Raw genomic sequence first — 15,393 nt, forward strand, 5'->3', positions numbered from 1 at the left:
TTTCGGGCCTGTTCTATTTGCTTAGTTTTTAAATTTTTGATATACTTTTTTTCAATAAAAAAATATATATCAAATTGATAATACATTTCTACCGAAAGCAACAAACCTTTGATTATGTTGTACACTCCTTCCCAACGTGAAATGAAATATAAAATACAAATTCGAGCATCGAAGAAGGGAAAAAGATACATGACAGAAAAGTCGAAACGAATGAAATTCCTCTAGGAGGATGCGGGAAAACGCCGTTAAAACGAACGGACCTATTGCGTTTGACACGCGGCACGTGGAAAATGGAATTTTTACGAACGATGCATCACACGGAAATTTCGTGTCGGGAGCCGATATCGCTCCGATAGCAATAATTGACGTCGTCGATATAAACATCGTCCGGAGGGGCCGATCCCTGGCGTACCAACGAAACAGAGAGTAATCAGCTTGACAGAACCGCTAAGATGGCCGATATGATGGAATCACCGCCGCTATTCGACACCAACGAGACCAAGTTGGACGATCTGGAGGACGACGACGAGGATATCTTCGCGTCCGCGGTCCAGGTATTCGTCGGAGAAACGATCGACGTTGGGAATCGAAATAGGAAGAATCTATAACCTCATGGAATTTGTACTCGTGCGATGTTGCTCGCGAGAATGATCTGTATTATTTTTCTATGACACGCGATCATTTTTTTCACATCTATATAAATGGAAAAAATATTGTGAACTCGTCAAAATATTATTTCAGTTCGACATTTCTCTGCACAATAGACAATTTTGCTATTGCATATGAGAATCATGATAAGAAACTTGATAAGAAACAATTATGATAATTCATTGTGATGCATAGGCAAGTTTGTAAACTCGTATACACACTTTGGTAACATTTGCATATTTGTAGGAACAAAGCCAATTGGAAGATACTTCACCTTATAATGGAGTGTCCAAGATTCAAGCGGAACTGCCGAAGCTGTCTTTGCGAGATGCACCGGAAGAGAATTCATTCTCCTCCATGTCCAGCCCAGCTCCAGGTCCCTTGAGTCCTCCACTAGGACTGATGAATACAGATATCGGCGATCTCCATGACGTTCCTATCAATGATAATGCAGATACATTGTCTACAAATATTATCCACTCCCAGTCTTTAGAAGAGGTATTGCAAAGTAACACATTAAATTGTATTAGTATAATTATGTATAAATAATTTAAATACTATATCATTTTTTGTCTGTATGCAATATAGGTTCCAGCAGATGCATCAGAAGTTTTCTTAAAGATTACCGTCACTTCTCCTCAAAAGATCGGTGATGGAATGGGTGCCTATGTTGCATATAAAGTTGAAACAAGAACAAATATGCTCATCTTTAAGAAGAGGAACTTTAGTGTAATTAGACGTTTCAGCGATTTTCTAGGTCTCCATGACAAATTGACAGAGAAATATCTTAGGAATGGCAGAATAATTCCACCAGCTCCAGAAAAAAGCGTTATTGGTAAGAATATAATTTAATTTTATAATTTGATTGTACAATTATAAGAAAAATATAAAGAACCGCACACATATATATAAATAGGAACGACAAAAATTAAGATGTCTGGAGATAAAAGTCAAGAGCAAAATTCAAGTTCTACTGAATTTCTTGAACGACGTAGAGCAGCTCTCGAAAGATACTTGAATAGAACAGCTTTACATCCTGTTCTGAGTATCGATCCTGATTTCAGAGAATTTTTAGAAGCTGGTAAGGAATAATATTAATTAGTAAATTAGTAAATGTCTTGTAAAATTATGTAAAAAAATATTTTCAAATTTTAATATTTAATTTTCATTTATAGATATAGAATTACCTAAGGCTACCAATACATCTGCATTAAGTGGTAAAGGAGTGATGCGACTTTTTAACAAAGTTGGAGAAACTGTTAACAAGATAACATACAAAATGGATGAAAGCGATATGGTGAGATTTCTTCAATATAAACATATTTCTTCTTGCATGTATTTCCTACAAAGTATCGTGAAATGACTTTTTGTTGCTTGCATTAGGAAAGTAAGGTATGTTCATTTGAAATCAATGTATTGACTCATTTACTAGTATTTCAATCTAATTTCTCACATACTCTAATCACATTTAGAGTTATAATTATATTGTCAAGTTATGTATATAATGTCAAATACATATAAAATTTAAAATAATCTGTCAGCATATTTGGCAACAATAATTATCCATTATATAAAGTATACAAAACTTTGAAAAGAAATTGAATAAAGAAAAATCCTATTTCTTTACAGTGGTTTGAAGAAAAAACATCGCAAATAGATTCCCTTGATATTCAATTACGTGCATTACATTCCGCGGTTGATTGCTTAACAAATCAAAGAAGAGAATTAGCAAATTGCACCGGTGCTACAGCAAAATCGGTTGCCGTCCTTGGTCATGGTGAACCGGGGGCGTCTCTCGGTAGAGCGCTGGCGCAATTGGCCGAAACTCTAGAAAAAGTCGAAGTTATCAGGAAGACGCAAAGCAACAGCGATCTCTATCAATTTGGAGAAATGTTGAGGGATTACGTTGCGCTCATTGGTGCAATAAAAGTTGGTGTTTACGACTTACAATTGTATTTATGTTCTTGGTTGAAATACATTCTTTATACTTTATATTCTTCTGTGCAGGATGTCTTTCATGAGAGAGTGAAAGTTTTTCAAAATTGGCAACATGCTCAATTAATGCTGAACAAGAAGCGCGAACAAAAGGCGCGGCTCGAGCAATCTGGCCGGACGGACAAGACGAGTCAAGCGGCTACTGAAGTCATAGAATGGGAGTCAAAAGTGGACAGAGGTCAGGAGGAATTCGATAATATCTCGAAAATGATAAAAGAGGAAATCGAACGTTTTGAATTGGTCAGAGTACAAGATTTCAAGAAGCAGCTAATTGAGTATCTAGAGTCGATGCTGCAACACCAAAACCAACTCGTAAAATATTGGGAGAGCTTCCTGCCGGAGGCCCGAGCGGTGGCGTAAACATTCCTCATGTTAAAGAAAAATGAATAATATACATTTTTAATACGATAATAAGGCCGATATCTGCCTAACGCATAACATTAAACGTTAAAATAATTTCTATGCTGTTTATGGGGATAAATTATTCGTTCAGTATCGATGAACGTAGCGATATTTTTACCAACAGGATTTTTAAACATTGTTGAGAGAACAGTTTATATCTAAGAAAAAAAGAGAGAGAGAGTAGGAGCGCAGTGTACGAAGATACTGTCTTGATTAATTTGGAAATATTCTAATTGTACGAACTTAATTATAGAAAAATTTCAGATTTTTGTTACATTTCAATTATACGTATATTGTCAATATAGTATATATATATTCATTCTTTACAATTACTTTACTTATATACATATTATACATAACTCTATACATAAAAAATTATACAATTTGTTAAAAAATGTTACCAGATATAATAAAGATCAATTATATATATATACATATATATATATGGTTATATATAAATATGATTTCCTCTTTTTCAAGTTGTAAATATTTAAACCGAATGAAATTCAATGTATTACAAATTTAATTACTAAGATAATATTTCATGTTATGGAAACTATTTTCTATTAAACTTATGTTTTACAGTCGGTATCATTCTTGCAGACGCAAAAATAATTAAAGAACATTTTTATATATATTATAAAACTATATCGAAAAGATATATGAATGTATACACGATAATAATGTTTAATTTGCACTTTTATGTGTATAAAATCTACTTACGATGTAACAGGTGCGAATTTTCAAAACGTTGGAAAAAGAATAAAAGTGCCGCCAAAATGAATAGACTCGTGTCCATTGGACAAGGACCTACGGTCGGGAAGACGCTTTGGATGTTTTGAAGCGTTTGATTGACCAATCAGGACAAAAGGAGTAAAAATTTCTTTAACCTGATTGGTTGATCAAACGCTTCAAAGCATTCAGAGCATCTCCTCGACCGTATCCAAGAATAAATGTTGTGACGTAAAGAAGGATAACCTAGCGCGTCAGTTGCACGCAAGGTTCTAAATTTTTTAATAATGTTTTAAAGTCGAGGAACATATTTTTTATCTTATGTATACGATGTCGTCCGACAACGAGGATACTCAATTTCAGGTGTATAAGGATGATCCGCGAATTCCTTGTCAATACGGTGTCAAATGCTATCAGAAAAATCCACAGCATCATAGCAAATATAAACACCCGCCAAAAAGAGATACGGTATCGAAGAACATTATATAAATTTACTTTTAATTAATTGACTCCTATATATTATAGAATTCTACATAATATTATATATATTATAATATATAATTATGTATAATACATAGAAGTGTGCAAATTGCTATGTTAATTGATATATCGACACATCACTATTATTTATATCTCAAAAACCTTGCAGATGAAACAAAAAGCTGAGAAAACGATTACTAGCATAAAAAGAAAAAAACCTATTAAAGAGGATAATAAGAAGAAAAGTCCCGAGAGAAAATTACAAAAGATACACGAGTTTTGTGAGCGAAATTTGCATAATATTTCCCCAAGTCCGGAGAGAAACGACAATATCAGAAACAGTGATGAGGATGACGATAAAAACTTTAATGAAAAAACAGAAGCATCAGATAAGGATGCAACAATTGTGCAGACATCATTGAATCAGTCTAATCATTCACTTGAACCTGACAAGTGCAGCATAGCTGCAAACATATCGACATCCAATGTCAATGCTGAAAGAATTATTAAGGATTTATTTCTGGTCGAGATGCCAGTAGATTTTTTTCAGTTTTATGAATTTTCTAAAAGTTTATCAAAGAATAATCCTCTCATGGCATGTAAATCTGTTTGCTTGAAACTTGTGGGCCCATATGACGTACTAGATGGTAAAATAAAAAGTTCTGATAGTACAAGTGATAAAGAAAAATATTTGGTACACTGGAGATACTATTATGATCCTCCAGAATTTCAGGTATAGATGAATAATATTTGTTTTTAATCATGAAACATCTATAAAAATGATGTCTGAAAATATTGCAAATAAAAAATCAAACAAATTTGATACAAAAGTTTTATTTGCAGACCATTATAAAATGTGACGATAAAGAAGGATTACATTTTGGTTACTGGCGAGATAGTGCTAATGAGAAGCCAGTATTTGTAGCAAAAAATCGAGCAAACATAGATTGCATATTTGAATCTGTTGGAGAAAATATATTTGGTGCAGTTGAGTAAGTAGATAGCAAAATTTTAGGAAATTTATATATATATATATATATATATATATATATATATATCTGCTTGTGTATGTTTATTGTTTTATGTATTGTTTTTCTTATATTTGTGTCTAAACTGTCTAAATTATAGCGCTTACTTGCAAGATAAAGTGAAATCGGCCAATCCTTTTGAGAAGACTGGTATAATGCGTCTGCATTTCCAGCTGAAAAACTTTGCTAAACAACATAAAATAACACTGGAAAAAAACACTGTAAATATGCGATCGAGAGAGAGGCGAGTTGTAGCGCGAACTTTTCATAAAGCAGGCATTGTAGTCCCTTATGATAAGAAGACTCAATTGGGTTATAGAGATTTGGCAGCAACAGACAGTAAGTAATTGGGTGATAACATTGATAATATATTTGATATTCGATTGACAATAATTAAGTTTCTGTATATATTTAAGGAACATACTTATTGTTAATCTTAAGTAAGTTTCTTACTAATGTGTTACAGACGATTTGCAAAAGATATTAAAACAGATAGAGGAAGCCGGTACTTCAGACGAGAGAAAGACATCGTTCGTGAAACTCGACGAGATCGTAAGATTAGCGACAATAGCCGCGGATGAATGTGACTTTGGCACTTGTTTGGAATTAGGACATGATCTCTTCTCAAACGGCGGCGTTCACGTTCAACCAACGGCTTTACAAATGTTATCCATTGCCTATACCCATTTACAAAGGCAGGAACTGTTAAAAATACTTAAAGCACATTTGAAAGACAGAAAGAAAGGTTGCGAATTAAGTGTGATTTAAAAAAGAAACTGTGTTTATATATTTATGTAAAAAGAGGATAATTATAACTTTGATATATATTGTGAGTTCAATATCTTTTTTGATTATATTGGTTAGCATTTTAAAGCATTTTTGTAAAGAGATGATAAATTTTCGTTTATTATAATTTTTAGTAAAATTAGAAGTTTCTAAAAATTTTTTAATTTATTAAAATATATTACAAAAGAGATTTAAATAGTAAAAATAATCATAAAGAATGGATATAAATGCGGATATCTTTTCAAGTGCCGAAAAAAAAATTATAAAAAAGTAATGCTAAATATTAAATCATAAATTAAAACTTTGTGTTCACATTACAATTATATTGAAAGCCATGATACTATATATTCTTCATATTAGAGATAGAGATTGTCTTTATTTTTTCTATATGTATGCCTATATTATGTATATTTATCTATGTCTCTAAATTTTTAAAGTTTTTCTAAGAGTTGAGTTTCGAAATGCATCAAAATGCACAATTTCATCGAAAAAATTTCGTAAAGAATAGTTCAATATATTATATAAAAATCAGATAGTTTAATAACACATTCAATGGAAAGTTCGAGAAGTTCTTCATTCGATTCGCGGATATGGTAAAATTATCGGCTGATGTCTCCGTTTATATTATATTTCGAGGATTATCGTATCATATACGTTATATTAGTAATAGATAAGAAGAATGCTAAATCTTCTTCAAAAGTTGTCTTGTGAAAATTGGTTTTAATTTATTTCGAGCGGCTTTTGTCTTTGATTTTGTCTCGAATTAACACTTTGAATTAGATGAATGACAATGAAAACACTATTTATCTTGTGTGTTAACATTCTATTTTGAATTTATTCAAAAAATAATTTTGAGGAATGATTCTAATAAAATAAAAATAATTTAAAAAATTTTTTTATTTTGCGGAATAAGAATAAGATAAAATTCCAGTGGACGTAAAATTGGCAATTAATTAAATTAAAAAAAATTTTTTCTTTAGTGATTACACACACATATACACTAAGATACTGATATTTTTTAAGGTATAAATATTTAGCGTATATCGAATTGTAATTTATAATTTTAAATGTCATCTAAATTAAATGAATTAATTTGCGTTAAAAGAGAAATGTATGAAAATTATTCAACAAATTGTGTACATTATATATAACTGAGCGTATGAATATCATTAAACTGCTGACATATGTAACTCGAAATAGAACGAACCGCGAACAGCCAAAAATATCTTATGCTTCTACTTAGTCGTCGATGTCCAGTCGCTCCGGTTAATAGTGAAATTTCAATGAAAGTTTCTCTGACGAGGAATACTAGATATACACTTACACGTGCATTGTCCTTTTTAGGTAAATCATTCTTGGTAATAAGCTATTTAAATCAACGTTGAAATTTCTATTTAAAGAAGGAATTATTAATACTTGAGAAACTTATTAAATTTGTTAAATGAATTAACATACAATTAAATGAAAGAAACGAATATCATTAAAGCGCAAAAAGCACTTTATTATAGCTTCGATAATCATAACATATATTTGATATAAAAAGATTTGACGAAGGTGCGTGTGATATTTCATATGCTTAAATTATGACATGTGGAGGTGGAGAGTATAACAAAAAAAATTATATTATTTCTCGCGTTCTTCTGTTCCTTTCGCAATTGGACGCTACGGCATTGACTTCATCACGATTGAAGTTATTAATTAATGTCATTCTTGCAGAAGGAAAGAAAGATGTCGAAATTAAATAGATCAGATCCTACAGCCGGCGGAGATGCACCCGTTGTAGAAAAGACCGATCGTGTCGATGATGCAATTTCGCTATCAACTATCGAGTTGAAATGTTCCGAAGATGAAGCCGTGGAAGAAGTCTTAGTATCGACCTTAAATGTACAGGCCGAATGTTTAGAAGCGACGAATGACTCACTCGGCGAAGAGATAGCTGATCCGAATATTACAAAGATCACACATGTAGCTACAGAAGATGCTGTGATACTTATTGATGCGCAAGACTCCGAAGCTAAAAGTTTAACTGCGATTGCTCTTCAAAGTGAAGAAACGCCGCAATCGAAATCTACCAATGAGGAGAAGGTGAAAAAATAAATAATAGATAATCAGTTATACAATAGATTGTAACTGATTATGGTTTTTTAAAATTATTATCCTAATTATTTTATATTTTTTATTAATTATTATTTGATTTAAATCATTATTTTTTTATCAATCGTGCTCTTTATTGTATCTAGGCTGATAATTCAAAGCTTAATGCGAGAGATGACAACGCAACGCGTATATCCAGTTTGGAAGCGGAAGTGCGGGTGAGAAAATCCGTGGAGAACTATCCTGAAAGAAACGAATCATCTCAACTTGATAACGAAGTTAAATCTGATCATATTCTTAAAGAATTATTTGGTCATTTCTTGCTATTTTTGCTATATAAATAGCTTTTTTTAATTTCCAAAAAAAATTATCTTTTAAATTATTCTTCTATTATAACGTTGTAGGTTTTAATTATTTTATTTAAAACTATAATTAAATTCATTAATTATTATATTGTTACATTATATTGTTACATTATATAGTAATCAACAAATAGTGTTTAAAATCCTATAATTTTCTATAAGAAATCATCTTGTCACGAACACTTTGCCACTTTTGATACATGTTATTTAAAGATTCGTGGATCTTTCAACTTTTACATCGAATCTAACATCAACGATATGATTCTCTTATAATCTCCCGATAGAAAAGAACGAAGGAGCGTGACGATTATCGAAAAAAATTGGAAGAGACGGAAACAAAGCTGGCCGCGTTGCAAGCGTCCTATGAGACGATAACGAATCAGGATGATATCAAAGATACCCTGCAACAATCGGTGGAACAATTGCGCGGTCAGCTGGCGCAGACCGCGTTGATGTACGAGGAGCGAAATCGGGTAGCGACAAACCAGGAGAGCCAGATTAACGCTCTGAACAATCAAGTAACTTCGTTGAAGGAGGTGGTATCGATCACGCGGGACCTGCTGCAGATCCGTAACATGGAAGTGAAGCAACTGCAAGTGAGTCGCGGTGATCTTATATCCTCATTCCCTTGGCAATACTTATGTACGACAATATATGTACGAGTTAAAGAGTACATAAAATTTAAAGGAATATTTAAAATAATTTCCTTCTGATTTGTCTATTCTCTTTAAAAATGTCTTATCATCACCGCCAAGTGCGCGTCATTAGACAAGAGAGAGAGAGAGATAAATCCAGAATTATTATATTTTTAAACTAACTGTATGATATACGAATTATTATATTTTAAAACTAACTGTATGATATACGTTGTAGGCTGAAGTTGACAATATGGAGAAGAAGATTTCCGAGGAACGCGAACGACATAACGTGATGATTAGTAAAATGGATGCAGCGATGCGACTCAATGCGGATCTAAAGAAGGAATACGAAACTCAGTTGTCCTTGTTTCAGAGTCTTCGTGAGAAATACGACGAAAAAATTTCTTTGCTAACTGCGGAGAAACGAGCTCTCGAAACAGCTACCTCTGCATCTGAATAAAGATTTTTTTCTCAATCTATAATGGATTTAGCATACAAATTCCTTTTTCATCGTAATGTATGTATGTCTATTATCTGATATATTATTAGATAATTATAATTTCGGTATTAAAAACGAAATGTTTCCTTTCTTTTTCCTAATAATTTAATTCCAGTCTTCCATGAAATGCTAAACTTGCATTCTGGCAATTTGTATAATAAAAATGTTTAATTTAAATATACATAATACAAATGTTTATATTATGTATATTTCCAAGTCTCAGATTAATATTTTTATATTGAATGTAACGATGATTAAATTAAAATCGCAAAATTGAAGGCATATTTGAGTTTGAATCTATAATTATAATTATAATTTCACATAATTTTGCAATTTCTAATCAAGGTACAACATAGACAAAAATTTATTGGTGGATTTTTAATTTTCTATACATGTGTTAGAGTTATTTTTATAGAGATGTTAAAGATTTACTGTGTAAAACTTGCGCTTTGCATTAAAAATTGCAAATTCGTACGAAACCATGCATATAATGATTGATGAACATTGGAAAAGCTCTAAATTGAATTAAATTTCTTCCACATATCCTTATAACATCCAGAGTGAAAAATCATGCAATTGACAAAGCAATGTAGACGATAAAACTGATAAGATAATTAAGATATTTGCTCAAATTATAAAAATCAATATTTTCTAAAAATCAATAATAATATCGACAATATTTATTTACTTACCGTTTATGTCTTACAATAAATCCATGAGAATACTTATCTGTGATTGTTACTTATGTTCTATTGCTTACATTTTTTGTGCGTTATAAGTCTAGATTATATACAAAGCATGTCGATCTAGAGAACATTTTGTCCTCTGAGATACGAACGTTCAAAGGAGAAACAACGTTACTGCGATTAAATTGAAGAAGCTTAGAGTGTGAAAGTTACGTGTAGATTTTTTAATAATATTTCAATACGTACACTTCTCTACAAAATTCAAATCCATATTTAAAGAAGATTATTAGAAATAAAGATAACGAGCATTGAAATTTAAGCTTATTGCTTACATTGTGTCACTGATCTATAAGTATGTAAAATATTTATATATACATATGTAATTTAATTTCTGATTGCTTTAAATTGTCATATTTTTATATATTTGTTTAGTCAATCTATTAATCGATTTGATTATTTATTTTTATCGAATTTGCTTTATTATTTATTTATTGAGGGAATAGAGTAACAAAAATTTCTTTTCTAAACTATAAAAGTTCTGATTTTATTTATAAGTATTAATTAATGGAATGAAGTATAATATGGGATAATAAAATACTAAAATTAAATCAGATATAATCAGATATAATGATTTTTAAGATATATAATATTAATCTGTGGGATTATACATTTTTTAATTTTATGAAAATAATGTTGAAATACGAAATATCTTTTTTTAAAAAACTTAATAACTTCTATTAAAAAATAAAACGAAACAACAAAAAGATAATTCAAATAAAATCGCTATCAAATATATAATAAATATAATTAATGATCGATTAATTTTAATAAGCTATGTAATATATTTATATATTATATTAAGTATATTTGTAAAAAAATTGTTTTATGAATTTTAAAATTTAATATTTAGTTTTATAATAATAATATATTACTAAACTGATTTGTTTACAGTTATTACTAAAATAATGTTCTCAGAGAATATAATTGGAGAGAGCATTTATCATTGTCGGACAAGATTAGCGATAAAAACATTCTCCTATATTTGGAATATTGATGATTTTGAGGAGGTTTATAAATATGCTACTGAAGTATATTCTACCAAAGTCGAGTCTCATTTTAGATTTTATATGTCTATTGAGAAGGATAATTTAAAATTTCATATTCTTATAGATGAAAGTACATCAAAAAACTTTTCAGGGTCTTATTTTATTTTTTTGAAGACTAATGAAGTAGATATTATGTATGTATCAAAATCGACACATAAATTGTATAATGCAGAGATATTATGTGAACTACCTACTTCCGATATCCAAAAATATTTATCTGATGAAACATTTACAATATGCTTTAAATTTCATGTATTCCATGACTTAATTAACTATGATATATGCCATACACATTGTCCAACAAAATTTATTACAAATGACTTTGTTCATGATGATAAATATGATTCATTTGTTACATTTGTAATAAAACAAAAAAGTCTTCAAATAAGTAAGCCGTTACTATGTTTAAACAGTAAAGTCTTTGAAATTATCTTATGTTGTGGTCCAACAAAAGAGGTAGATGATAAAATAGAAATAACTGATATGAGTTATGACACTGTAAAAGAATTATTATCCTTTATAGAAAATGGCTATTTATCTGAAAAAATAAAAACAGATGCAGTAGCACTACATGAACTTTATTTGGCAGCTGATAAATATGAAATAAAAAATCTTAAATCAGTATGTGAAAAATATTTAATTATGACTACAACAGTAAAGAACATTATAGAACATTTAGAAGTAACGTGTTTAGATAATTCGTCAATTTTGCAGAAATATGCTATGCAATTTATCCAATTGTATTTAAAAGAAATAAAAAATATCCCAGATTTTAAATTATTAATGAAAGCTTATCCTGACCTATTAACTCGTATACAAAATGATGCAATAAACATAAGCACAGCAACAATTTAATTTAAAGCATTATACATAGAATTGTTAAAAAAATCGTAAGTCTTATTTTCTATTTTGCTCTTTCGCGCACGTGTACAAAGTTTGCATTTACTGTACTTAAAATAAGCTTTTTTAATAAATTACGAAAGAGAAAGAGAGAAAATAGAAATTCCAATTTTTTAACATTAAAATAAGCTTTCTTTATTTAAGTAGTATATTATTTCTGTGTATGCGAAATTTAAAAATAATAATATTGCATTAAAATTTCGAATTTTGGGATACTCTATATAAAATATATTTTTTCTATAATGAAAACTGTTTTTAATTTTGTTTTAGAAAGATAGCGAAAATGTAAAAAGTTTCATAATTCCAATACAATATAATATAATATAAAAAAATGTTAATTTTATATGTTATTGTTTTATATTATTATGTTTCATATTATATTATTATTATACTATACATATTTTTATTATAAATTATTTTGTGATACATCATTTATAATATTAATATTAAACTTTTATTTTAAAAATTATTAATCCAATGTAATACGAAATAGAGATAAAGTATATTTTTGTTCAGTTTATTTATTGTATTTTATGATTACTTTAAATATATATCATTCTTAAAGTACATGATTGATTGAAACTTATTATACAAGTTTTCCACATATTTTAAATATATTAAAATAAATACGTCATATACTTATATTTAATTTATTATACTGATATATGATCATGTAACAAGAATCTCCTAATCGAATGTTTCCGTGGTGTAGTGGTTATCACATCCGCCTAACACGCGGAAGGTCCCCGGTTCGATCCCGGGCGGAAACATGTTTTAATTTTGTCACCTTTTTTTTTATCTTTAAAGTACTGTTTCTCGTTACTTACATTGTACGTATGTGTACATACAATTATATGTAGTATATTTTTTAGAGATTTGATAAATCTAATTGACAATTGTAATGACATTTAAAATGATTATATTGTTTAATAAAATCTAATATCTATTAAAGTATAATTAAAACAAAATAAAAAAAATAAAGTAAGAAGGGAGAATTTTCGATATGGATATAAAATAAATTAAGAGAGGATCTTGAAAAATTAATAAAATTTGATATTAATATATAATAATCATAGATAAAGATTGCAAGAAGATTTCCATGATTTATTCAAGTTTATTTATAAATTATATTTAACAATAATATATTCGTTCATATTTGATAGCTTATTTTGCATTTATGCTAGAGTTACGATTACAGGCGCTTCATCATCCGTCTCTTCGAGCAAATTCGAAAAATCCCATAGAAATTTCGCGGTCAATCGATCCTGCAAACGTTTTGCATAGGACTTCAGTCGACCATCCACCTCGGAATTTGATTCAATATTACCGAATAATTTGTACAAATTGTGATACACGAAATTACTGCTCGCTACAATATCGCACAGAACTTCTTCAGGCACGTATAACAGTTCTGTCTCCAAAACTTGCAAAAATTCCATATAGATAAAACGATATTGAGGAATCGCTTTGTCCACACTGCAGATCAGTGTCACAAGTTTCTTCCACTGCTCGAAGGCGTCCAAACTCTGTCCAACTAGGAAACAGATGAATGTCAGCTGCATCTCCCCGATGATTTCGATAGGTCTAAGAATTACGAATGATTTTTTATAAATATTTATGCATTTTTTTCATATTTCATATTTTTTCTGCTTCGAACTAGTAATTTTACTTTTAATTTTACTTACTCTCGTAATTTTTTCAAGGTAGTGTGTAAAACGTAACTGGAATCAAGAGAATGCCGCGTTATCTCGCTCGGAGTCGCGTCATCGGGATAATGTTTGTCTGGTATTTCTGTGAGTCTGAGTTCTGTGCCAGGTTTTGGTTTCAGATTCGGAAGTAACTCCTCCTCTTTGTCTTCCACTGTGAGTTTACCAGATCTTCTTCGCTTAATATTAGATTCTCCACCACGTGGTCTCAAAGCATCACTGCAATTCTCCAATTCCAAAGCAGATCGCACGTAACTGAAACATAATGTTTTATTGATGATAACATATTTAATATTACATTTTTAGGTTGATATGATTTATATTTTCTACTCACCCACATAAAGGCGAACATCTTGCCACGAGAGATTCGGTAATCCTACTTGATAATTCCTTCCATTGTTTCCATATCTCATATGGATATGGTCCTAAATATCTATCCAGTTCTTTTAAATTATCCTTCAATCTTTCAATTGTCTCCTCGGGTACAGCTATTGTTTGAAGACGTTATTATATTATTATGCAATGATTTAGAATTATTAAAAATCTTGTTTTCTCTTACATTCTGCACTGATGTCTTCTTCTTTGCTATCCCATTTTCTTATTAAGAATTCACTTTCCTTGAAATCGTGAAAGAAACCAATTCTCGGTGCCATCTCGCCAAGTTTTACTGCACTATAGAGATATTATTAAATTATTCAATATACTTGTAAAGAAAGAGAAATATATCTGTCATGCATATATCTTACCTGTAATGTACAAAATGGACTCCAGGTGGGATCATTTTAATGCCCTTAAAATTATTCCCTGTATTCCACGATTTCATATCAATGCCAATATCAGTGCCTGCTGGCACATCCAATAAAATCAACTTAGCACCTTGTGTCAACAAAGCTTGTGCAATATTTTGATCCATCTTCGATTCTATGTGTCTCTTACTACTATTGTATGTTTTCTTATAAATATATTCGTATTTATACAGATAGAGTAAATATTTGGAGTAAATGCTTTGTTACTGGTATAATAGAATTTTTGATGATAAACTTTTAATTATTACAAGTTTACATTATTGTAAATTTATGATAACCTTTGAAAGCGTTTCAATATACTCTAGTATTTCCAGATTATAAGATTGATTTTAATTTATATTACGAAAATAAACAATGCATTTAATATGATGCATTTGTGTTAGATTTTAGATAAAAGCAGTCATTTTATACTTATTACAAACTATTAAATATCCACATATACTCTGTCATTTGACAATATTATTGAGAAACAGATGTTGCGCGAACATAGCGACATCTGTAGTCAAGATCCAATTATTTTGGCGC

General features: G+C 29.9%; 4 protein-coding genes and 1 non-coding gene across 7 annotated transcripts; 4 read left to right on the plus strand and 1 right to left on the minus strand.

Moving 5' to 3' along the window:
* The first annotated feature begins 112 nt into the window (after window positions 1–112).
* Snx1 (sorting nexin 1) lies at window positions 113–3,484 on the plus strand. The gene is made up of 7 exons (XM_083088191.1): window positions 113–554; window positions 895–1,146; window positions 1,237–1,483; window positions 1,565–1,729; window positions 1,824–1,945; window positions 2,278–2,577; window positions 2,656–3,484. The coding sequence occupies exons 1-7, from the start codon at window positions 453–455 to the stop codon at window positions 3,001–3,003; spliced, it is 1,536 nt and encodes a 511-aa protein (XP_082944317.1). The 5' UTR covers window positions 113–452; the 3' UTR covers window positions 3,004–3,484.
* Window positions 3,485–3,991: 507 nt separating this feature from the next.
* Window positions 3,992–6,118, plus strand: Hpf1 (Histone PARylation factor 1). Its single transcript, XM_083088475.1, has 5 exons — window positions 3,992–4,245; window positions 4,427–4,990; window positions 5,101–5,249; window positions 5,386–5,624; window positions 5,752–6,118. The coding sequence occupies exons 1-5, from the start codon at window positions 4,099–4,101 to the stop codon at window positions 6,051–6,053; spliced, it is 1,401 nt and encodes a 466-aa protein (XP_082944601.1). The 5' UTR covers window positions 3,992–4,098; the 3' UTR covers window positions 6,054–6,118.
* A 1,057-nt stretch (window positions 6,119–7,175) lies between these two features.
* On the plus strand, window positions 7,176–9,946 carry LOC145965128 (uncharacterized). Of its 3 annotated transcripts, none has more exons than XM_083088476.1 (5): window positions 7,176–7,429; window positions 7,788–8,156; window positions 8,312–8,443; window positions 8,812–9,123; window positions 9,401–9,946. In XM_083088476.1, exons 1-5 carry the CDS (start codon window positions 7,301–7,303, stop codon window positions 9,623–9,625), a joined length of 1,167 nt encoding a protein of 388 aa, XP_082944602.1. In that variant the 5' UTR covers window positions 7,176–7,300; the 3' UTR covers window positions 9,626–9,946. The 3 variants fall into 3 exon arrangements, with proteins under 3 accessions (XP_082944602.1, XP_082944603.1, XP_082944604.1); XM_083088477.1 differs by having other exon boundaries at window positions 7,190–7,429; window positions 8,312–8,383; XM_083088478.1 differs by having other exon boundaries at window positions 7,191–7,415.
* Window positions 9,947–13,053: 3,107 nt separating this feature from the next.
* Trnav-aac (transfer RNA valine (anticodon AAC)) lies at window positions 13,054–13,126 on the plus strand. The gene has a single exon. It is a non-coding gene; the product is annotated as a tRNA-Val (tRNA).
* A 320-nt stretch (window positions 13,127–13,446) lies between these two features.
* Window positions 13,447–15,365, minus strand: LOC145965132 (protein AAR2 homolog). The gene is made up of 5 exons (XM_083088482.1): window positions 14,809–15,365; window positions 14,622–14,734; window positions 14,397–14,550; window positions 14,042–14,317; window positions 13,447–13,940 (listed from the first exon to the last, which is right to left on the minus strand). The coding sequence occupies exons 1-5, from the start codon at window positions 14,973–14,975 to the stop codon at window positions 13,532–13,534; spliced, it is 1,119 nt and encodes a 372-aa protein (XP_082944608.1). The 5' UTR covers window positions 14,976–15,365; the 3' UTR covers window positions 13,447–13,531.
* Between the last annotated feature and the right edge of the window lie 28 nt (window positions 15,366–15,393).

The sequence above is a fragment of the Camponotus vicinus genome, unplaced genomic scaffold (genome assembly GCF_025532165.1).
Source record: "Camponotus vicinus isolate PSW18456_S1 unplaced genomic scaffold, iyCamVici1.0 SCAF_14, whole genome shotgun sequence".
Taxonomy (NCBI): Eukaryota; Metazoa; Arthropoda; class Insecta; order Hymenoptera; family Formicidae; genus Camponotus; species Camponotus vicinus.